Source organism: Lemur catta, chromosome X, assembly GCF_020740605.2.
Source record: "Lemur catta isolate mLemCat1 chromosome X, mLemCat1.pri, whole genome shotgun sequence".
NCBI classification, from domain to species: domain Eukaryota; kingdom Metazoa; phylum Chordata; class Mammalia; order Primates; family Lemuridae; genus Lemur; species Lemur catta.
Genome location: NC_059155.1, coordinates 20,057,925 through 20,083,192, shown reverse-complemented (window position 1 = coordinate 20,083,192; position 25,268 = coordinate 20,057,925). Strand labels below are relative to the sequence as shown.

The 25,268-nt window shown below is 44.0% G+C and overlaps 1 protein-coding gene across 7 annotated transcripts in view; it reads right to left on the bottom strand.

Annotated features, from left to right (window-relative positions):
* DOCK11 (dedicator of cytokinesis 11) overlaps positions 1–23,714 on the bottom strand; it is a 172,576-nt gene extending 148,862 nt beyond the window's left edge. For 3 of the 7 annotated variants that reach the window (XM_045538711.1, XM_045538715.1, XM_045538713.1), the window contains exon 1: positions 23,477–23,712. In XM_045538711.1, the coding sequence (XP_045394667.1) occupies positions 23,477–23,578 (102 nt within the window). In that variant the 5' untranslated portion in view covers positions 23,579–23,712. Of the gene's footprint in view, positions 1–13,830; positions 13,857–23,476 lie in introns of those variants that run through there. The other 4 variants (XM_045538718.1, XM_045538717.1, XM_045538712.1 and 1 more) reach the window with 3 other exon arrangements.
* Positions 23,715–25,268: the final 1,554 nt, after the last annotated feature.

Genomic DNA, 25,268 nt, shown 5'->3' with positions numbered 1-25,268 from the left:
GGGTTTCTTAGCTCTATCAGCTCCCTTTATCTGGCTGGTTCTTAACTACTCAAACTTCCAAACTTCTCACATGGACGATAAACATGCAGATTTGTCACTACTGAATAGAGTAAAATGTTTAAGCAATTATTGTGAAAAGTGACACCCAAGTTCAGTTCCATCATGAAGGATCAAACTCTTCAGAAGTGATTCCCCGTTTATAAATTGCAGACGTTTCCCTTTCTTGTCCCTCTGCCCTTTGTTCCTTTTCTTTTCACTTCTTTCCCTTCTTCTCCATCTCCAAACACTCCAACCTGCAAAATGGGTCTTTTAAACAACTATTTGTCACATGTGAGTTTATTTGCTAAGTATTACTGAAGTACGATCAGTTTCTACAGGCCATGAGAAAAAGTAACACATAGTCATTTTCTTCTAGGGATAGCCCTGGTGCCATACTCAAATCCCCTTGAAATGGCTATGTCTCAGTAGCTTACGTGAATAAATTAAGTCTAAATTTCAAGACTATCATGAGGCTGAACTGTTAGAATATCCTTAGGCTGAAGGTTAGAAACCCAATGCACAGTGTGGGTCCTGTAAATTGATATTTCTTGCTCTACAAAGTACTGATTTGTTATTCAAAGATATTGTCATGTATAGATCCCTGACCTACCAAACTGTTTCTTCATGAGACTAACACTTGAAACCTTTATGTTACCTAGGAAACACACGACAAACCCCAGGTCAGCAGAGGCCATGAACTGAGCGCTGCACATGCATTCACTTAGCAAAGAATCAAATTAGGAGCTATCTCTAGAAAGGCCTTCATCTAGACATTCTAGAAGAAATGGCTTAGAAATTTCAGCATCAAATAACCTTTATTCTCAGGAAGTCCTGTTTTGTATTGAACTCAAATCATAAGAAAAAAAACTTCTTTAGCATGTGAACATATGCTCTATCTTCAAAGCCATTTTATTATGGGGAGGAAGAAAAGGAGCTCTTCTCTACTATGATTCTAACATTTATTGAAAGCTTGCTAAACACCAGGCGCTATGCTAAATGCATTACATGTGTTATCTCATGTAATTTTAGCAATGACCCTATGAGGTAGAGGACACTATCATTACTCACATTTTATCAATGGGAAAACAGATTAAAAGAGGTCAGCAACTTGCCCTAGTGAGCGATATAGTCAGTGTAGTAGGCAGAATTCTATTAATAAGATGCCCCCTATGATTCCTGCTCCCTGGTCTACTTGTCCTGTTTAATCTAACCCTCCTCTTGAATATAAGCGGGACCCATGACTATTGAGACATATCACTCCCACGATTAGGTTACTCCTCAATCGACTATGAGTTAATCAAAAGGGAGAGTGTCCTGGGTGGGCCTGACCTAATCAGGGGATCCCTAGAAGAGAAAGCAAGCTTTGAACAAGTAAACTGCCATGCTATGAGAAGCCCACCTGTCTAGGATCTGAGGGTGGCCTCTAGGAGGCGACAGCAACCCCAAGCTGACAACCAGCAAGAGAAAGGGACCAGTTCTACAACCACAAGGACCTGAATTGTGCCAGCTTGGAAAAGGCCATCAGATGAGAACACAGTCCTGCCAACACCTGTGAAACCCTGAACAGAGAATCCAGCTGAGCCCTGCCCATACTTCTGACCCAGAAAAACTGTAAAATAGTAAGTGTGTGTTATTTTAAGCTGCTAAGTTTGTAGTAATTTGCTCTGCAGCAATAGAAAACTCATACAGCCAGGATTCAAAGCCAGGGCTGTTTAACTGTGGAGTGCACACACTTAACCAGTACAGAAGATTCTGCAGCAGTTTCCTGAATTCCCAAACATTTTCAGTTCTTCAAAGAGCAAAGACATAAATATGTATGGAATAGTAATGGTTATGATCTTTTCCTCTTCTGATGCAGTTTTCAAGTTTTAAAATTTTTTTATCACATTCTAATACAAAAACACACTTATTGATGTTACCTTTGAGCTTGGGGAGAGGGGAGAATACACATTCAATAAAAAACTGCTCAAATACAATGTGATAATAGGTAAGTTGTAAAAAAATAAGTAGGATAGAAAAATATGAGACTTTATTTACCAAAAACACCTTATTAGTGCAGACTTCGAGTTTGTAAGAGCTCTAGGCTGTGCTACTTACAAATACTTTCCCTTCTTACTATTGCGTGAGCTACAAAATCTGTCATGCGGTGCTTGCAAAAAGATAACACATCACCTCTTTTAACAGGGCTCAACTAAAAATTCACTGAATACGAGAAGCCAGTGAATTTTCCACTGCAGTGAAATAAAGAGAATTCCAAAAATCAAACACTGTGGTTGCTTCTTGGAGAGAGTCAGTCTAGAACTCATGGCTCATGTTCCCCCTTCACACACCAAAATACACATAAACTACAAAGAGAGGTGAACTAGATGTAGAACAACAGTTAACATTTAGCCTATGCCAAGTGTTGACCATGGATTAATCTCCCTTAGGCCTCACGCTTACCTTATGAAGTAGGTACAATTATTACCATCACTCCCATTTTATGAACACGCTGAGACTTAGAAAGTTTAAGTAACTTTCCCAATATTCCACAGCTGAAAAGTGGCATTTCAACCCAGACACAACACCAGAGCTCACGTTGGCAGTCACTTTCCTATATGACCTGCACTTCTGGTGTTCTTCAACTACATGTTTCTTCCATCCTTCACAGTACCTAGCAAAGTGCCTTCACAGAGGAATGCTCAATAAATGTTTGCTGATAATGATAAGGAATGAGGCCGGAGGCCGGGGGAGTAGTAAGGCTTCCAAATCATTCATCACTGTGAGAAGATGGGAGGCATGGAGAGAGCAGAAATTGATAGGGGATAAGGAGACTGAAGGCAGCCCCTACTTATGTGAATGTCAGGATCATACTACTTAGAAGTCCAAATATATGTTGACTAACCACGCACAAGGAGATTTGATTCTGGCCCTATGACCATTAAAAAAAAAAACAACAATAAAACTAACCCAGTTTTCCAGAGTGTATTTCTCTCTTTTGGAAAAGTTTCTGCTACACATCTGGAAGTGATTTTCTAACACACTAATTCCAATGAGTCATCTACAATATTAAGCAATGATTCCATAGGGTGAACCCTGATCATATTTTTCCATTAACTGGCATCCACTGAGGTCAATGAAAGGCAAAGGCTGACCCAGACTTGGACAGTCTCACCCTACACAGCTCCATTTTATGTTGTCAAGAACATGGGTTTTAAGAAGTGCAGGAATGCAATCTATCTCCCAGCACTAACGCAAGACGTGTTCTAATACATTTCGCTTCCTTTCACTGGTTGTATGTAGAAGATGGATCCAAAGGCTGCTTGAGGGGGAGCAACCCTAAGTGACAAGGAAAACCCCCATCTATTACTTAGCACAGCAGCCACCTGAGACCCCCACCCCTCACGGAAGACCCACATCAGCATAATACTAACCTAACACCTGGCCCATCAACTCATCTATTACCTGGCACATCAGCATAACACTAAACCTATTACCTGGTGCAGCAACTAACCTATTACCTGGTGGGTATTAGTCACCTGAGACTCCACCCCTTGGATCACCCCAACTTAATAAAAGTGGGAAAAATTGGGTAGAGGGGGCTCAGAATTTGGTGGCGAGATCCCTCTGAGCCCACCGGCGAATAAACCTTGATTCTCTGACTCTCCATGTGCTGCTTGGTTTGTCCTCGGAACCACTCGCTGTAACACTTGAGCAGAAACACTATGGGGCCAGGTGTAAACATGGGGCAGTCAGAAAGGCAGGGAGGGTGGGGGTTGGGTGTGGGCTCTCCGGACAAAGAATAAGATGATCTGTGGTACACAGAATACAGCCAGAGCTCACGAGCCTTAATGCTGCCAGCAAGAATTTCCCCAAGGAATATTCCAGGAAGAACTGCTGGTCCACCCTTTGCCCTTTTAGCTATATCCTAATTGAGTGGCTCCAACCATCAACTTTTGACCCACATATTGGTTTCTTAATATTTAAGACCTCTACTACTAATGTTTAGAAGTATAACTTAAGTTTTCTTAAGTGTCTTCTGACACTTGGATTTCTTACAGGTTACAATGAAGGAATGAGTCATGTTCTCTCAGAGACGAAAGAGCCACTTACAAAGGCTATTTTAAATCTTTCAGGTGACAAGGGTATTATTTAGTTCCCAGAGACAGTAATTGACTAAATGCCTTCTTCAGGCCTGAAGGAGTTAATGCAACTTCCCAGAGTGTTTCTTCTCTCCCAGGCACGGAAACAATCTGATTGTAAATGGCTTAGTGTCAGGGTGTTACAAAAACTTAAATCCTACCTTACAGAACCCTGCCTTACAAAAGATATAAATTAGTGGATGGTAATTTGCATTACAAAAAGTTTCTTTGCTTTGCCAAAGGATTCCAATAAAGCTTATTCAAAAGTCAGATGCCCCTGGTGTATGCAAAATGATTTGATTTGCCCAAATTTGATTTACACATGCGTTGAGCAAACACAGCTCTACCAAAGCCTGAATTTGATTAGCAGGTACCTCTTCACCATGATTTGGGTGGTTCATATACCCATTTCATGGGTGTGTTGCCTGCTGGGTCACAAGGTGAGGAGCAGAGCTTAAAACTTCTGACTCATAATGCCCCACTCTAACAATAAAATTCCTTTGCTTTTACCTAGCACCTTTCATCCAAAGTGTTCAATCCACATTTGATGGTTAGTCTTCACAATTATGCCAAACAAGCTGACAAGAAAGCTGGGAATGCAAGCTTCCAAACTACCAGGGATGGGACTAAAAACAATTTTAACTATTAGGATTACTGACAGGCAGAAAAGTTAAATGTCCACATAGATGCAAAAGAACTATATTTAGCTTATTTTATTTTACAAAGAGAAAAATATTTTATGCATCTTACTTTTTAATAGATTTTATTTTTTAGAGCAGATTTAGGTTCACCACAAAATTGAGCAGAAAGTACAGAGTTCTGTTCTCATATACTTCCCACCCCCACACGCACATAGCCTCCCCCACTATCAACATCCAGAACCGGAGTGGTGCATTTATTACAATCACACCTAACACCCAAAGTCCATAGTGTGCAATGGAACTCATCCTTGGTGGTGTACATTCTATGGGTTTGGACAAACGTATAATGACAGATATTTGCCATTGTAGTATCATACAGAGTAGTTTCACTGCCCTAAAAACTCTCTGTACTCTGCCTATTTATCCCTCCCTTTCCCTTACTATTTTAAGTTATGAAGAGGAAATACCCAAAACTCAGTTTAAATACGACACATAATTTTTTTAAGGAGACAGGGTTTCACTATGTTACGCTGGCTGGACTTGAACTCCTGGGCTTTAGGGATCCTCCTGACTCAGCCTCCCGAGTAGCTGGAATTACAGGTGCATGCCAACAAATGCAACAAATCATTTTTATATATCAGTTTTATATTAGAATCGGAGTGAGCGTTGGAAAGAAAAAGAGAGATGTAATGGGGAGAAGACAGAACAGAAACAAGAAGAAAGAAATGACTCAAGGATGTGCATTGTGATAGAAAAAAAAAAAGATTCCCAGTATAGAGGGGAAAAGAGACCCTGCTTACCAAGATGTGTATCATAATCTAATTGTTTTAAATATCAGAGGCAAGACCTTCCATTTCAAAGCTCCTAATTCATCTGTAATTCTTCCATCCATTTGTGTTTAAGCCCAAAAGAAGTCTAAAGATTATTTTAAATAAAAGAACAAAGAGGCAGCATGTTCAAAATCAGGGAAATCTCGGCCAGAAATCCTTGCAATATCAATGCAAATTAATTAGCTTTACTTGAAATTTAAGTCCCTTAGTGATTAATCTTCTTAATGGCAGCAAAGGAGGACTCCAGTACCAACAACCTAAGACACATTTCACATGCCAGAACGATGGGAGCTATTTTAATTTACGTTTCAGAAAATTCAGAGTAGGCATTTATGCCTCTCAAAAATTATAAAGATAATATGAAATACGTAGATGTGCAGGTATATATATATAGTATATGTGTATACACATATTAAATACAAATATTCTTCAAAATTTCACTTTATAGAAAACACATTTTGATCAAAATTCAGGGACTACTTAGGAATTAAAAGCAAGTAGAAACTGAAGTCTCCAATTTCTACACCACCCTATTTTTACTGATTCAGCAGACTGAGAATCTGAAATGTGCAAAGCACTGGGCAAGGAGCTGCAGGATTACAGGAAAAAATCATCTGAATAATAATAGCTAATTACTATACAGATAACTATATGTCATATATATACATCACAGAAATGTTGCAACTCTGAATGTATGGTTCTTGTCTTGAACTCTACTTTTTGATTACAAAAACAATAATGCTCAATGTAAAATAAATGAATAAATATTTTAAAAACAGAAAATATAAAGCAAGAATAAAGTTTACTCATAATTCAACCATCCAGAGATAGGCATTTTAATATTAAACACATACACATAATATATAAACATACATTATAAACACACAAACCTCCTTTGGGAATGTTTTCTTTGAATATAACAATAATACTAATACCTACATTTATTCAGTTCTTCCCTATGTACCAGGCATTGTTCTAAGTGCTTTACTGTCTTATTTTACTCAATCCTTACAACAGCCCTGTGAGGTCAGTACCATCATTATTTACATTTCACAGGTGAAGAAACTGAGGCACAGAGTGATTAAGTAACATATATAAATTCACATATATCACATAGCTAAATTCACATATATCACATATGCATTATTGCATAAAATAGGATCACTGATATGTTTTGGATCTTTGGCTGCTCCAAATCTCATGTTGAAATTTGATCCCCAGTGTTGGAGGTGGGGCCAAGTGGGAGGTGTCTGGGTTATGGGGATGGATCCCTCATGAATGGCTTTGTGCCCTCCCCGTGATAATAAATGAGTTCTCACTTTATTAGTTCACTCAAGAGCTGGTTGTTTAAAAGGGCATGGGCACCCCCCTCCCCATCTTTGCTCCTTCTCTCGCCATGTGACACACCTGCTCCCCATTCACCTTCTGCCTTGATTGGAAGCTCCCTGAAGCCCTCACCAGAAGCAGATGCTGGCACCATGCTTATACAGTCTGCAGAACCACGAGCCAAATAAATCTCTTTCCTTTATAAATTACCCAGCCTCAGGTATTTTCTTTACAGAAATGCAAATGGACTAATACAATCATACTTTGCATGCTGGTTCATAACATAAACTTTTTCCTGTATCAATAATAAATATAAATGTCATGTTAATGACTACACAGTTTTCTGTTATATGGATGTATATTTGCCTAATCCCTTACATTTGAACATTTATGTTAAGCTTTTTTGTGGCTTTTTTTTTTTTTTGCTATTATAGACAACTCCACAAGGCCCATCAATATCAACGTTACTGTTTCCATTTTTACAAATGAACAAAAGGAGACTTCCAAAGGTGAAAGAGCCTGCCCAAGGTAACACAAATTGTCAGTGGAATTGCTGGGCCCTTCTGGCACAACTACTAAGCATTAGCTTTTGCATTAGCTTTCTATTCTCCTGACAGCCTCTTAAGATATTTACATTGTAATGGACAAGAGAAGCTGTCAACAACTATAGTTATAAGACAGAATGAAAGCAATCCACTCTAAAACCAAAAAACTAACACACAGGGTGAAAAATGGGCCCCCCCCAAATATACCCCTATTCTGGTCCCCGGAACCTGCAAATGGCACCTTATGTCCAAAGGGTCCTTACAGACGTGATTAAGTTAAGGATCTTGAGATAAGGGGCACATCCTGGATTATTGGGGTGGGTCCTAAATGTCATCACAAGTGTCTTTATAAGAGGCAGAGACTGGAGTGATGCAGCTACAAGCGAAGGAATGCTGGCAGCTACCAGAGCTGGAAGAGGCAAGAAACGGATTGTTTCCTAAAGTCTCTTGAGGGAGCGAGGCCTAGTGATACTGATTTTGGACTTCTGGCCTCTAGATCTGTTAGAGAACAAATTTGTTATTTTAAGCCACCCAGTGTGTAGTAATTTATTATGGCAGCCACAGGAAACCAATTCAACTAGTAGGGGCTATAAGCCTGCAGAAGAGCAAGTTATTCCAAATGTGGCAGTTGTGAAGAAGATAGCCATTTGACCTAAGCTCCGTAGGGCAGATAGGATTCCCTTTAGCAGCCAAGGGCTTGGAAGGGCATCTCAGGATGAGAGTCAGCATGCACAAAGGTATGGAGGTGATAAACTATAAATTGTGTTTGGGGAAGTGTTATGGTTCCACATGGCTAGAGTACAGGCCACAGGAAGGCATGTGGTGGGAAGAGAGAAGTCAAAGGTGGGATGGCCCTTACTAGTGGACATGAAGGGACATGAAGTTCCCACTAAGAAGTCTGGGTGCTTATTTATGGTAATGTGGAACCAACGCATATCATTAATATTTTATGGGTTTGGGTATTTTGTTATTGTCCCCCACGCTCCCAAGAAGCAGCAGAATGATGGACAGTTTCTAGCTATTTCAAGAAGATAACTTTCTGCTTACCATCAAGATGGCCAATTGTGACTTGTTATAGCCCTAGGGATGTGTGGATAAAATCCTGCCCAAATTATTTCTCCAGGTAGGGGGCAAGAAACATGAGGGTGGGATAAGCCTGTTCAACTCCACCTAGTAACAACTCCTGCTCCCCTATGGGACCAATTTGAGTTGCTCTTAAATGTATCTGGCCTCTGCCAAATAATTACTTCCACAAAGCAAAATCATCTATTAAATTGAGCTGCAGGAACTTCATTTGTCTCTCATACAAAAGGATTCACTTTTGAAAGGTCTAAGCCAAAGACCAATTAAACCCAGCAGAAAAAACAAAGTAATGTAAACCAAGCTCTGTAGTTGTGATTATATCATTTCTTAAACTCTTCATTCTGATTCCATAATTCCATGGATTGAACCTCCCCCTTCTTTCAGTTGGAATTAAAATCCAAAGCCAGGACATTTTAAGGGACAACCTTGCCAGATGCATAGCTCCACAACATTCACTTGGCACCCAGGCCACTGGATTTCCAGAAAAGGCCCCCAGCCATCACTAGCTCAGACCTTTGGAATTTTCCATCCTTGGCTAAAGAAAAGGTTAAAAAGAAATAAACACAGTGATGGCTCTGTCCCATGGAGAACACTTTTTTGCCAAACAGAGACGACAGGGAAAGAAGAGGTGAGAAAAAGATGAGAAGGGGAGAGAAGGTGTGTGCCCACAGTCGAATGATGTTTCCCAGGGCATGGTAGAAGGGAGAAGCCAAAGTGCTGGCTGTGGGAGAGCTCTGGTAGTGGGGCCAGCTCGGGCAGGGCCAGCTCGGGCAGCCAGATGCACAGAAGATTTTCCTAGAAGGTGGCAGTACAGAGGTGAACACCAGGAAGAGCAGTTAAGGAAAATCAGAATGGAGAGCAGCTGGGGGTAGTAGAAGGTGGAAAGGGGAAGAAAGCAGCTTGGAAGGGAGAGGATTTCATCAATCTGAGAAGACCAGTCTCAGAGAAAGCCACAGGGGCCCAGCGGGGCAGCCTCCATTGCCACCATTCCTGTCAAGCAGGATTTGCTGCCTGGAGAACTATGGGTCTGGTATAGGTGTGAGCTGGTGGCTCCTTCTACTATGGTAGAGGCCAGGATGGAGGAAGGGAGGGCAGGCAGACCTGGCACCAGAGTCCCTCCACCCTGGGCTCCCAACAGAAAGAAATCTGGCCTCTACAGGTATCTGGTGGTCACGTGTCCCTGACCTCCATCAAAATTGGAGAACCGGGTTACAACTATCACATAATGGTGGAGAACTGCATATGAGCATTTTCTGAATTCCTTAACTAATTGATTTGGGGTTTTGAATTATGCAAGTTGACAGTATGCACTACCTCCAGCCCTTGAGTAAATGTCTACTCACCCCTTTAATCCCCAACAAAACCACTCCATTTACCAGAACATCAGGATCCATGTTGGGAACCCATCCCTTCCTTTCATCTTACCTTTTTTTATCCTTCAGTTCCCTCAGAGTAAGCCCTTGTCTTGTCTTCCACCATTCCCCCCACCACCTTGCCCTAAGCAGATTTAATCCATTAAAAAGAAATCAGTGGAAATAGATTCTCTGCTTCCCTTCAATTCAAGCAAGGGTGCAAAAGCATTTCCCTTGGGATTTTCGCATGAAGTGAATGAAGGCATCTATCTTTTCCCTCAGCCAAGGGAGCCATCTTCCACAGTTCAGCACACTTTTCTTTCTTTCCAGCTTGCCCTCCAACAACACACTTCCTTTCTAGTTCCTTCTGCTACTTAACACAGCCCCAAATGTTCCAGGGTTCTAAGGCATCAACTCTGTCACGAAGCATTTATCTAATGCACACTACCTGTAAGCTGTGAAGTTCAGCTGAGGGCCAGTACAAAAAGAGAAAACTCCAAAGAAAAGAGTAGTAAATCAGCAAAACAAAATAAGCCAGGTTGAAGGGAAAGAACTCATAATTTTGAGAAAATGAAGACCAGTTTCTAAAGAAGACTTAAGTAAGGACTACGGTTAATACCCTTTCACATGTAAAAATTAGTAGAGATTAGTCACATATAAATACGTTAGAAAAAATCTTAACATAATTTTATGTTAATAAAAATTAATATAAAATATCTGAATATTTAACTTGAGATGGCTTATAAGGAGAATTAGAATTATTTTCCTATGGGGGGGAAGAAAAAAATGGAACAGGTGAAAGTGAAGATGGTTAATGTATATTTTGCCTCTATAAAATCTGGGAGTTTCCCCAACCTTTTACATAACAATTTTCTGTGCATTACAGCCAGGTCAGTTAGCCAGGGGCCTGAAGAAAAAAAAAAAAAAAGATAGGCTGGGCTTGGGAGAAATATAGCCATGGCCAATTAGAATTGATGTAAAAATAGAAAATGCAATCTCCATCTATGATAGAGTGCTTCTTCAGGCAGTAAAGCTCTGTGCCGTCAGATCATCATAGCCATTATACTGGTCAGCGTGGGGAAGGCTGGTGCAAATGTGATCAGCCCGGAAGCTTTTGTGGTGTGTGTCTCTAAGATGGCAGTGACTGAATTTGGTGGAGAGAGGAAGTTTCAATTTCTCTCGCAACTGAAATCATCATGAAGCCAGAAGGAACTCAGAGAGATTTTCTAGTCTGTCCCTCTACTTCTCCAACCACGCGTTTTAGAAACCCATTTCTGGGAAGAGATCCTGTGATTACCTTGAAAACGTAGGAGGGTCATGCCGGGTCTGACTTGACCTTCAGGCTGGGTGAAGCATCTCTTACACAGGACACATGAGAGGCATCTTGGGATTTGTCAGCCAAAGAGTTATTCTCTGTGATGTGAAACCATCCCATTCTCTTTTAAACACTGCCCCCCCACCACACACACACACACACACACACACACACACACACACACACACACACACACATCTACACACATCCCTACCTTTTTTTTTTTTCTTTTCTTTAGCTGAGAGTGGAAAATTCCATAGGCCTGAGCTGGCTAAGTGCCCGCTAAGTGTCTGGCCAGCTTGTATTCTAAAACACCTCAAGTCTGAAAGCAGTGCCCACTGTAAGAACTCCAGACTGAGGGAGTCTTGTGTGGGAGAAAAAAAATGTAATTTTGAAGAATGTAAGAAAACATCCTAATTGAAATTGCAGACTGCAAACCTGTAGTGCTTTCTTTCAGTCAAAATTCTCAAAAGGGATTGTGCTTCCTCATTTGAATTCTGTGAAGACTTCTGCACCTGGCTCAGTTTGCCAGTCTATCAGATCCCTGTTCCTCCTCTACCGTAACGTCAGGATCTATGTTGGGAACCCATCTGACTCCAGGATGCCACCACTCCTCAAGCTCTGGTGATGCAGAATGATGTTATAGTAATGGCAGGCAGTGACAAATGCAAGACAGTGAGTGTCAGAGAAGGAGATATGATGACAGAAGCAGAGTCAGAGTGACAGGATATAGAAAGATTCCACCAGCCATTGCTGGCTTGAGGATGAAGGAAGGGGCCACAAGCCAAAGAATGTGGGAGCCTCTGGAAGCGAGAGAAGCCAGGCAATGGATTCTCCCATAGACCTTCTGCACAGAGTGAGGCCTTGCTGACACCTTGACTTTAGCCCAGTGAAACCCATTTCAGATTTCTGACCTCTAGAACTGTAATAAATCTGTGTTATTTTAAAACATTAAGTTGTTGGTAATTTGTGACAGTGGCAATGAGAAACTAATACACTGCGAGTCTCGTCTAACTCTCAGCAGGGCCACTTGCTGGATCTCCTCATCTCAGGCACCGTGCCTCCTCTGAGTTCTCTAAGCAGACACCGCTTCAGTCGACAGTTGCACTGTGCTGAGCTCAAGCTGTCATTTGGTCCTGGTGATGGTAGGGCATGCCTCCTCAGGAGGGCCAGCAACAAGACCAGAATTTGCTCCTAGAGGAACTGGGCCATTGGCCAGAAACCCGAAGCAGGGGGTTAGATATAGACAGGCTAGGGGGTCAAGACAGGGATACAGTGACTGGGACAATGACACAAGGGGACAAGGAAGAAGACCAAAACCCAGTAATCGGAAATGGATTTTAAAGACGGGACAGAACCAGCAGCATATAGACTTAAGGCTGAGAGAACCTGGGCTCTGAACGCAAGACTCTCCTGATGTCTCTGAGCCTGAGGCAGCGCTGAGCTGGAATAGCTCCAGTGACAAGGGGGTGGGGGGATGTCGGGTTGGGTTTGTTATTACAGAATTGAAGGGAGAAGATTTACAAGATTCTCTTCTGGCTCTCCTGGTGATAATTCTGCCAGACCGTTTGGAAGGGACAGAGGTCAAGGCCCCCTGCAAACAGTCACGATGGTCACTAGAAGTGGAGGAGCAAGTCTCCCCAGGGTCAGGTTAGCAGGGAGAACCCTCTTTGTTCCACAAGCAACAGAGGGTGTCAGAAACACTCTGCTGGACACAATGGGAGCAATCGGCTCCTACGAGCGTTTAAATAATGATTTAGTTCAATTTATGTACCAGTTGATTTTGAACCTTCTTGGATTTAAGTTCTTTCTTGGTGGGAAGGTAGGTACCTTGGAAGGCGGTATGCCCTCCGTCAGGTCTCTAGGAAACCATTTAATGCGCTGAAGCATTAGGAACTTGTTAACCTATGAAAATAAACTGGCCGTGCCAATACGCTCTTCCATTCATACCATGAACACTGTGACAACAGGCTGTGCAAGGCATAAGGCTGGCAGTTTCTCAACTGGGAAAACTAAACTACTAATATAAAAGGCATGGAAAGAAATATATATGTTGTTATTTTTGGACAGCACTAACTGGCTTGAAAAAAATCATAAAAACAGTTCCATGAAAATGATCCCAGGTACCTCTGCAGAGCCAGTGTTTTGGAGATTTTTTTTTCCATATAGTTATTCAAATAGCAAAGAAAGGAAGAACGGCCAATTGCAAACAGTTCTCAAAATCGTTAGGCTTACTTTGGCAAGGCTAAATCTATATTGATCTCGCCCACATTTCTCACTAACAACCCCACTCCCTTTTTTGGTTCTCACCCCCTACTTTCCCACTAAAGACAATAAAGCTTGTTTAGAAATAAACACTGTTTCCCAATAGACCAACCAAGATCATCACCAAAACCACACAGAGAGAGCTTCCTCCACCTGATGTATTGTGGAACCTGGGTTGGGTGCTAGTGCTTCTTTACATGATTACACCAAAGGAATCAGACACCTGGAGTTCATTATCTGCTCTGTCATTTCATAAATATGGATGACCTACAGGCTGCCTCACTCAAAACCATGCCTCTGTTTCCCCACTTACCGAAGAGGGGTGTTGACAAGGTGGAATGTGTTTAGTAGTGACCTGTAGACACAGGAGGCCATAGACGTAACAGCATTTTTAACTTTTCTTAAGATCCAGGCTATGAAAACACAAGGTCTTGTCATCATTTGAAAAACATCTTATACAAATGAATTCCCCAGCCTTCTGACACACTTCACTGAAACACTTCAAATAAAGATGTTCTGTCTCAGAGACTTGGAAGAACACTTGACTTCTTAGTTAAATCTCACCCAGTAAAATATTTCCAGTCATTAGGGAAAGCAATATGATGGGAAAGCTGAAGTATCAGAATAGCTTCCAACATTTCTCAGCAGCTTAAAAAATATACAATTCAACATAAGTTGTCAAGAAAGGCAAAAACCCGTAACCTCCCATGAACAATAAACTCAATAGGCAGTAAAAATAAAGTGGAGAATTGCAGGAAATCATTAATAGCAAATTTAGGCATGATTGTGCGAGGCCGTGCATAGACAATAGATAAACCGCGTGTGGCTGGAACAGTTGGCACGTTTTCCACCACATCAACTCTGCTAGGAACCTGGACACACCATTCGTAAAAAACTTATCCGGCTACCACAAAACCAGAATAGCCGAATATAAAAAGATATTAATTTCTCAGGAAACCTTTATGTTTTAAAATTTTTCCACTAAAATACGTGTTTCCAAAGTGGAATTTTAAAAAGGCATTTGAATTTCAATATGCATTTGATTTTTAAATGTGAGGATTAATGAGTGAAAGGGATATCAATAAGGTTTTGAGGGGGGGAAAGGAAAGCATATGGGAGTTCTCTTTTTCCATACAGAGCCCAATTCTCCTCTATTCATCCCTTGGCACAGACCACACTGAACAGACTCTCATAAACTTCAGTGCTTCTGCCAATGGCCGTGCTTGCAGGTTTCCCAGGCTGGAGAACCTTCCACCCAGGACTTGTAACTGGGCACTTCTCCCCACTCAAGGACCAGCCTTCCCACTCACTCACTAGACTGCTTTTAAGGCAGGAACTGCCAAGACCCAGCGCCCTCACATCCACTAAGCTTTTCAATGTGACTAAGTCAGACTGGGAATGGATATTAGCAAGAAACTAATGGAGAGGGGTCTGCCAGTATATCCTTCCAGGAAGGGTATGATTCTCGACGCAGCCATGTGGCTCACCCCTTTGGGGCATGATTTGGAGCAAGGAAATAAAAAAAGCAAGGGTACCTGTTTCCCCTCTGCCAGTTACCAGTTTTTGTCTGTTGACTTGTAACACATGCACAAGGGACTTCTCTTGCCCAGCATAAAGCCTGGGATTGATAATGAGGGTCAGCAGTCATCAATGCTTAACAATTAACTGCCAAATCCTGCTCTAAGTGCTTTGAATACAATAAGAATATGATAACTCATTTAAGCCTTTCAACAAGCCCACAAGGGCATTACCAAGGCCCAGGAAGGCTAAATAACTGGCTCAAGGTCGTACAGCTGGTAAGAAGTTGAGCAGAACGTTGAACCTGGGCAAGGTGCTTCCAAAGACCACTGCCTTTTTGTCCCCATTTATTTTGAAGATGGAGGGGTGTCTCACTATGTTGCCCAGGCTGGTCTTGAACTCCTTGTGCTCAAGCGATCCTCCCACCTCAGATCCTCCCACTTCAGCATCCCAAGTAGCTAGGATTACAGCTCTTAACCACCCTGCTCTAAAGCACGAGCTCACAGGCAATGGCAGCTGAGGCTGTCTCTTTGCCCCATTCCAGTTACTGCTCTGGTAGCCTCCAGGGTGGGGCCCTGCATCTGGCTGATATAAACGGCAGGCCAATGTTACCCACCAACTCGTCTGTGTGCCAGACGAAAATTAAAGGAAACCAAGAGATCTAAATCCCTAAGGGAAATGTCTTCTAAAAGTACCTCTAGGATTTACAGAAAAGAAGAAACAGCTCCAGCTCCTCCCTCATGTGGTTTCCCACCTCCCCTTCCATGTTAAATAAATTCTTTAAAAAAACTAATAAATTTTCAACATGCCTTGCTGACAATTCTTTATCTCAGGAGAAGGCAAATCAGGCAGGTGAATTACTCCTCTGAACTGAATTGCAACAAACAAGGGTGGTTCCTGACATGGAGCACAGGAATTTTGGAAGGTAGCAACCACTTCTAACAGTCCACAGAGGTCAGCTAAGGGGGTGCTAAGATGAGTTACTTACACATGTACATTATACGTGAATTGCTCAGCCTGTTAGATGTTACCATTTATTCTCCCCGTTCCCATAAAAAAAGGGACTCTGTGGTCAAATAAATGTGGGAAATACCATACAGAGAACAATGTTCATTAGTAAAGGTCTATTTAACCGTGTTGAACCCAGAAAAGAACAAAGTCTTGAAAAACGTTAAGGATCAGGAAAAAGAGCAGGGGTGCGTGCGTGCGTGTGTGAGAGTGAGGTGGGGGTGAGCAGAAGATGATGTAACTAATCAACCAAACCACCAGCCTGCTATCTGGCTTCTATCTTCATTATCTCAGTTGTTTGCACACCTTTAATCTCCCTTAAAAGCAGGAACTATCCTAATAGAACCTTTGGGCACCTGAGAGGGAGGTTTGTCAGTCCCTCATCCCCACTGCTCTGCTAGGGCAACTGCTGCCCAGCCCCTGGGAGTGAGGGGGGGGACTCACTTCCCATCCCCATTCTAACTGGAAGGCTGGGGCTGGCCTCCAGATCATCTCTCCACGCCCTGCCTCCCACTTCCCTAATCACCCCCAAGGTGCAAAGCTCTTCAATCAGCTAATCTTGGCTACAATCTCATCTCTGTATGCTCGGCCCTGGTCCTTTGCTGGCTCTTCCTCCCCTTCCTGATCCCACTTGGCATACTTTCCCCTCTGCCTTCAAGAACCCTAGTCTTTTGCCAAAACACCACCCTACAAGCTCAGCCTTTCCCTAGAACGTTCTTTCCACCGCCTTGCTTAACTGAAACCTGTCTTTGCCCTAACAACCCCCTCAAACAGAGGTTGCTCATTTCCTTTTCTCTTCCCCTGTCACCAGACTTGCTTTTCCTTCTGTTCACCCAAGCCCAGAAACCTCAGAATCATCTTGACTCCACCTCCTCTCTCCCCCATCCTTTCTCCTCCCCCTTTTAAGAATCACAGAATCCTGTTGATTTTATTACTGAAATGTCTCTTCCATCTTCTCCCTTATCTCCATTCTCACTGCCTCAGCTAAAGCTATCTGGTTATCTCTCTCCTGAACTATGTAAATATATTTTAACTAGTTTCCTGGCCTCCAGGCTCTTTTCTCAACACTGAGTCCATCCCAGGCATTGCTGGCAGTATATTTCCCACAAAACACCTACAGAGTACCTACTGCCTTCCAGGCACTGTGTGAGGCAGGCGCTGGGAACAGGGATGAATACACAGCCCCCGGCTTCTTGGCTCACAGCCAGAATGGGTAAGAAACATTGCCCCCTCCCCCACTGTATTTTGTGGTAGATCCTTCCAGAATACTGGGGTTTTTCACCAGATCTCTCTTTTTATTAGCCTTCACGAATCACTTATACATCAGAAACTTGCCACATGTTACCTTCTTTCCTCCTCAAAAGAATGCCACAAGGGACATACTACTACTTATCCCCATTTCACAGATGAGGAAAATGAGATCAGGTTACTTGGCTCAGTTCACAATGCAAGCAAGTGACAGAGGTTAGATTCAAGACCAGGCGTGACTCTCCAGCCGGTCCACTGTCTCTCCCTCTCACATTTTACGTAGGACATTGAAACTTGCAAAAGAGCCCAAACAGGACATGATATGAAGAATCTTGAAACCAAGTCATGTGGGGAATGAAAGAAAGAAATGAAGGTCCTTTGGCCTTGTGAGGAGTGTATTTAAAAACAACATGGTGGCTGTCTCCAAATATTTGAAGGGTTGTCATGTGAAAGAGGAAGCAAACGTAATCTGTGGGGCTCCAAACAGCAGAGCTAGGACTAGCCCATGGTGGAATTTTCAGAGAGTAAGTTTCAGCTCACGACCCTTTTCTAATATAGCCCTCTTAACAGGCAGGGAGTATTTAAGGAGAAGCAGGAGAAGCTAAATAATCATTTGTCAGGGTTATGTGTAGGGGACATTCCTGCCTTGAGAGGACAAGTGATCTGGATCAGCATTTTGGGGCACATCAGAATCACATGGGGTGGTTTTAAAGCATACAGATGCCTGGCCCCACCCCAGCCTTAGGGAAACAGAATCTTGGGGGATGGAGACTGTTATTGCAAGAATCACAAACAAGGAAATAAGCCTGTAAGCAGGTTCATTCAAATCCTCAAAAAGAGAACTATGAAAGGCCAATCAACATATGAAAAACTGTTTGCCTTCTAGACTAATCAAAGAAATGCAAATGAGAACGGTGATGTGCCATTTATTTCCTATCAGACAGCAAGGATTAAAAAGTATCACTAACCAGCGCTGGCACGGGAGAGGGGAAATGAACACCCTCATACTCTGCTGGTGAAAGAGTACACTGGAACAACTTTCTGAAGAGCAATTTAGCAGTATGTTTAAGAGGAATTTTCAATACTAAAAATGAGTATACTGTAATCTTTGAGCAAGCAATTCCATTGCTAGAAATGTACCCTAAGGGGACAAACTAGCAAGTTTTAAAATGCCTTCTCAAAGATGTTTACTCAATTAATGATGGAAATGCTCTATATCTGCACCAACCTGTCCAGTCTGGTAGCCACTAGCCACATGTGGTTATTGAGCACTTGAACTGTGGCAAGTACAGCTTAGGAAGTGATTATTTTTCGTTAAATTTAGGCCAGGTGCAGTGGCTCACGCCTGTAATCCTAGCACTCTGGGAGGCCAAGGCAGGAGGACTGCTTGATGTCAGAAGTTCGATACCAGCCTGAGAAAGAATGAGACCCTGTCTTTAACAAAAATATAAAAATTAGCCAGGCGTCAAGGTGTGCGTGTGTAGTCCCAGCTACTTGGGAGGCTGGGGCAGGAGGATTGTTTGAGCCCAGGAGTTTGAGGTTGCTGTGAGCTAGGCTGATGCCACGGCACTCTACCCAGGGTGTTAGAGTGAGACTCTGTCTTAAATAAATAAATAAATAAATTTAAAGATAAAAGCTCTATGTAGCTATTTACCTTTATAGCTTATGTTTATAATAGCACAAAATTAGAAACTATCAAACAATAAAGGATAATTACCTATGGTACACAAATAATGAAATTTTTGGCAGTCATTAAACATGATTATGTAGATTTATATTTATTGACATGAAGAAATGTTCATAAGATTGATAACTGAAAAAATTACTTAAAAGTTTATATATATTTCTTTCAGTCCATATATATATATATATACACACACACACACACACACACACACACACACTACATACAGAGAAAAAGAGAAGAGTCTCGAAATATTAGAATATTATATTTCTCTGGTGAATGAGATGGTGATGATTCTTACTTTTCTGTTTTTAATTTTTCTATAATAAACATGCATTTATTATATAATAAAATAAAAGTTTAAAAAAAGGTTTACTGATTAGAATAGAAAAAGACTCAGTCCAGAGAATTTTTATCATGTTAGAAGACCAATTCTACTATTTCGTGCTTAAATGAGGGTTCAGTGAGGAAGCCTCTCTGGTTTCACGTTTCACGTCAAACTGCACTTTTTTTTTTTTTTTTTTTGGTACAGATCCTGGAGGAGTGGCTTGCTCTGCGCCCTCCTAACCCAAAGAAGCCAACATAAGGAGTAGTAAGACTATTTTATGTTTAGGCGCCAACACTTTGATTAACTTTCCTGACTCTCCTGCTAAGGAGAGGAAAACACCCAGACATTTCAAGGACTATGTGTATGTGTATACATATATATATATATATATATATATATATACACATATATGTGTGTGTATATATATATATATATATATATATATATATATATAGGGTAAGAGTTGACACTGATATCCTGAGTCTCACAATACCATCATGCCTCCTGTCAGAGCTTAATCCAGAGTTGAATTAAGTCTCCAACTGGAAACACTCGGTCAAGAAGCCCAAGTTTAAATTGCCTTTATTCCACCGTGTAAATTCTCACACCTCCTTACAGGTGAAGCAGTGGGTTTTGTCCTATATTAAGTACTTTCCACCAATTCCCTTGGGCAGAGGGAGAAGAAGAGCTGCTCCATTTTCAGTGCTTCCCTAAATGCAAACATAACAAACATTCCACCCAAAGGTAGTTATGTGTGGTGAACGGGGGGGGGGGGGGGGGGGGAGTCAACAGCTGCAGATGCTTTTCAGCCATTCTCAGCTTGTAGAGAGCTTTTCTCTACTAGAGTTATTATACAAAACCTGGCAGATGCCATGCCAGCCAGGGGCGGCTGCATGCATTACCCTGCCTCAAGGGGCCACAACCGGTAATATCTAGCAACTCTTTCCTGATCCTTTGGCACATAAGGACTTGAGGGTAAACTCAGCAGTAAACAATATTCAAACACCTACTAGGTGACTCCCCCAGGCTGACAAAGTGGTTCCTGTGAAGAGCAGCCATAATACAAAGGGTTTATCAAAATGCCTTTGTTCCCCCTGAGGCAGAAACAGCTATAACCTGAATTATAACAAAAATGGTGTTAAGATTCTGCATTTTAACATGTATACATGTAAACACTTCTCCATTAATCACATGCACTCTCAGGTTAAAAGAGTACTCCCCGAGCCCCTCTTGAGAAATCTGTCAATGGTGATTCTGTAATTATCCCTTTCCCTCCGTTAATGACCTTCTTAAAAATGCTGAACTTACAGGAAAATGCAGCAATGAAACAGCCTCTCTTTCTCTGTCTGCTTTATTATGTAGTTAATAGATTCATGGAAGTACTAATAAACTGAATAAAGGTTTGAATACACAACAACATGCTATACATAGCCCAGGCCCAAGCCTTCTGAATTTTTCAAACAGTGAGCAAAACTGATGTTAGCAACATGCCAACAAGGATGTAATTGTAAAAATCCTACAAAAAAAAAAAAAAACTAAACAGGAAATACTGTGTATTTGTTCAGCTTGGTGGGTTTTCCAAGTTCTAATGAGACATACACCAGAGGAAAGCTTGACTTGCTGCGGCAATGACTCCATCTCATATCAAAGCCCTATCTTTCTTAAGTTTATAGTAGCAAGTGTAAATCCTACCTCAGCTGTCCCTTAATAAACACATGGGGCTTAAATAAGAATCAGAAGTTACAGCGGCAGCTGCAACATGGTCCCCTCACTCTCCCACTACCCATGGCTTTACTAAATTTCGTTAACAGCTCTTTGTGTCAGAAAAGCAGGGGCTAAGAGAGTCATTTAGGAGCACACACTCCATTTAAGGCTGTTTCCTTATTTTTAATTGACTGCTTACAAACGGCGTTCACTAAGGCTCTATCTAAAATTGATTTGTGTGCATAATCTGGGTATCCTATTCACAAATACACACAGATCCAACCCAGATTGGAACTAATGAAAACAAATGAAGAAAAAGGTCATCCACATTTCCTTATCATTACACAGCATCTAGCACTGTGCCTTGCACATAGTGGGGGCTCAACAGATGGATTGATTTAGATTACTAGAATTCGTTCTCCCCCACTCCCAAAATCTCACAGTGGATCACATACTAGAGGAACAAGTAAACATTAGTCCTCTGCACTGCCTGGTATAAATGCTAAAAATTAGTGACTTTGATCCCAAGTAAGCTGGGCTGACAAGGGAGCCATGGGAGTATATCCCAGAAGAGCCCCCTCCCAGTAACAGGAAGGAGCCACTGCACCTGTGCAGCACAAATTCTTTTTTTACAACCTAAAAACCTGGGGAAGAATGCTAATGTTAACTTTTTGCTGCCGAGGGTGGCAGGTCAAGTGCTGGTCAAATCCCAGTGGAGGTTTGCTGTGTCCCATTTATTCTCTTGAGACATCTGTCCACCTACTGCTACCTTCACGTGATGTGGCAGAAGGCCAGCCGCCCCTGCTCAAGGAAGGTTTTCTTTTCCCCTGAGTTTAGGAAAGTGTTCCCTGTGCTGGGCAGATTAAATCGCTCGTTAACAATCACCCAAGATGAGAGCCCTAGTATAAATGCTCTGCCCACAGCTTGCCTTCCTCTCTTAACTGGCTGTGATGACAAGCGAGGCTCCAATCTGACCCCAACAGGTCCTCACTCCAAAATCAGAGTGAAACACACAATAAGCCAAGTCCATTAAAACAACATTAAAGGTCTGGGTTTAGCTCCTCTAAACAGCAGGATTAAACTTTCAAGGGTCCAGCCATGATAAAGCGATTTCTTTAAAGTCACTTGGCTTTACACAGTTGTAGCTATTAGGGATCAGATCTGTATCTCAAAGGTACACAGTTTACCTTTGATCCTCCTCCAGAACTCCCACTAATGTCAACTTTCTCCACTGTTGGGATCAGGCCCCTGGCCTCCCTTTAATGTTGGTTTTATTGCTGATTCTACAAGATCAACAGAAAAATTACAAGGAAAAGCTGTGAAGTTCCCTTCCGATGACAAGTTGTTTTAACAAAAAGAGCCCTCTCTTAAATGGTGAAATTTAAACACAGCAAACGACAGGCTGTAAGATGGAGTGGAGAGAGACAAAAACAAACAAACAAACAAAAAAAACCCCAAAAAACTAAGTAACAAAACAAACGCTAATTAACCAGCCCGACTGCTTATTTAGGGTTTGTTCTCTAGTCCAGGAAATTGGCAATGAGTGTCTTGAAAACAGGAGAAGGGGCAAGTGCCCGTTAGCACCCCCCTCCGCTTCCCTCCGGAGTCAGAAAATCCGGATAAAGCTGAGGGTGCACTGGGAGCGTTCCCAGGGGGTAAGAGCGCTTTCAAATCCCCATCCCCCAGCGGCGGGGGGGCCTGACTCCAGATCCTCCATCCCTGCGTTGGCACACCCCGTCTTCCCCCAAATCCCCTTGCCTCTCGAGCGCTCGCGGGGCCCAGGGGACACCCTCTCCGTGCGGCGGGCGACCCCGCGCCCACTCTCCTTCGGAACCCCGTTGTTTCCAGTCCCCTCCCTCCGCGGCAGCAGCAGCAGCACCCCTTCAACACCCATCACCACCCTCTCCCCAGTTGCAGGAGGAAGTCGCTCTGCTTCCTCTCTTCTCACCTCCCGCCAGAGCTTGAGCGCCCGGGGTTTTTGGGTGGGGCTCTTTTTTTGTGTGTACATGGTGAGTGTGTGCGCGTGTGTGCGAGCGCGCGAGTGTGTGTGTGCAAAACGCTCATCGCATCCTTCCGCCTAGGCTGCCTCAGGTGCCCGCAGGAGGGCATAGGGACATCGTCGTGCCCTCGTCCCTGGCTCTTTGTGCCTGGTCCCGCGCAGCGCGAGGTCGGCTCCCTAGCTCACACCCCCCGGCCCCGACCCAGGCCGGAGCCCCCACCTCCCCGCAGTCGTCCGAACCAGGATTTGCCCGTCGGCTTCCACCCCAGCGCACGCCCGGCAGGCGGGAACGCCGGCAGCCGGCGCCTGGGACTCGGATCCCGGCAGGCGACTGCCGGTGCGAAAACTTACTGGAGCGGAGAAAGAGCGCGCGGCGCGCCGGGCGACTGCCCCCGCGCGCGCGGGAAGCCACCGCGTCGCTCCCGCCTGGAGCGCGTCCCCCCGGACGCCCCGTCCCCACGGCCACTCACCAGCACCACGGAGCCCCGCACGGCCTCCGACACGCTCTGCCGGAGCTCCGCCGCCGTGCCGGGCTTGCTGAGCCGCTTGGTGAATTTGCGCACTTCGGCCATGGCAGCGGTGGCGGGCAGGTCTCGGCGGGCGTCCTCACTGCCCCGGGCTGGGGCGGCCGCGGCTGCCGCTGCTCCCTCTGTTTACACGCCGGCCGGCCGGCCACATCGCAGCCCGGCGGCGGCGCGGCTCAAGCTGCTCCTCCCTCCCGCCCGCTGCTCCTCCCCGGTTCCCTCCTTCCCTCCTTTTCTCGCCGGCTTTGCTCGCTCACTGCCTTGCCCCACGGCGTCGGCGGCTGCAGCTCCCTCCCCCTAGAGGGCCCGAGCACCGACCGCCGCCAGCCCAAGAAGGAGGGTGTGTCTGACGGGGAAGGGTGTGTGGAGGGGGGAGGGAGAACTGGAGGTGGGGGCGAGGGTCACGAGGGAAGAGGGGGGAAGTGGCAACCGCTAGGGCTCCGCCCGCAGCTGATGTTGCTGGTGCAGCCGCATCCGGGAGGGGAGATCTGCCTGTTTTTTTTTTTTTTTTGCTTGTATGGGGCGGGCGGGGGTGGGGGGCACGGACAGGGGTGATGAAATGTCTCCAAGAGTGGGGCGTGTTTTTCCCAGTTCTCCCCTTCCCCCCACCCCCCAGAGCTGCAGTGCCCGAAGGAGCGCTGGGATCTCTCCGGTCCCCTCACCCCCCAAGCCCCCAGGGCCCAGACGGCAAGGCGCTGGGAAACAACATGGAGCAGCCACCTATTGTGTGCTGGGGGGGGGGGAAGGGTCTTGCTGCTATCAAAGGAGGCAGAGCGATTTTCTGGCCCGAGCGTCTCTCCTGGATCCGCCTCCTTGCCCACGCTGTTTTCTCACCCAGTCGGTCCACCTTACTAAGGCAACCCCACGGAAGGAGCATGCTTTGAGGAGTGGAAACTTGCTGCCGCAGCACCCCTGGCCCTCGCAGGGGAGAGCTGGGTGGTGGGGCCTGAGCCTGTGGCAGGTGGTCTAGTTCCCCAGTGACTGCACTAGGGATAGGGTGAAGTGGCGTTGGGAAGGCCATCTCCCGGGTTTGGAGGACTTAACAGTCTTCTAGAAGCTTTTACATGTGCCCTGCACTCACTTCTCCATTTCCTACTCCTTATCCTCTTCAGCTTCCAAGAAGTTGTTTTTCCAAGAATCAGAGATCATCTAAGTAGGTGTAAAACAAACATGCTTAACACAGAAATAAACTCCTAAGCATAGGAATCTTGGAGTACTAGTGACCCTGTCACACCTCCCCAAGTGCAAAGTGAGCAACTCCACTGCTGGGAGCAGTTTTCTGTCTGGTTACTTCATTTGTTGACAGTTTGAAAATGAGCCATAATCTAGGAAACCAAGCAGCCCTCTGTGAGGATCCCCACCACTGCCAGTAGGGCACTCTCCCCACCCTCAAAGACCAGTCACACCTACGTAGGGGACTTTGTTACAGAGACAAGGGCACACTAGATGGTTTCTGGGAACCCAGAAGAGGCCAGGTCTCTTAGCAGCAAGCCTATTTCAGCGGCCATCACATTAGTCCTAATAAAACACATGGGGGCTCCTAGAGGGCCTGGGACCTGGAAGTCCTCTAAGGGCAGAGGCATTATATCACAGATCTTGGCCTTGCAAGTGTGTGTGTGTGTGTGTGTGTGTGTGTGTGTGTGTGTAAAATTTGTTAATTGTTGCATGTAGGTGGATCAGCATAAATTCATATCTCCATTCCATAAATGCTAGTGTGGCTCACACTGTCGGTTACCTC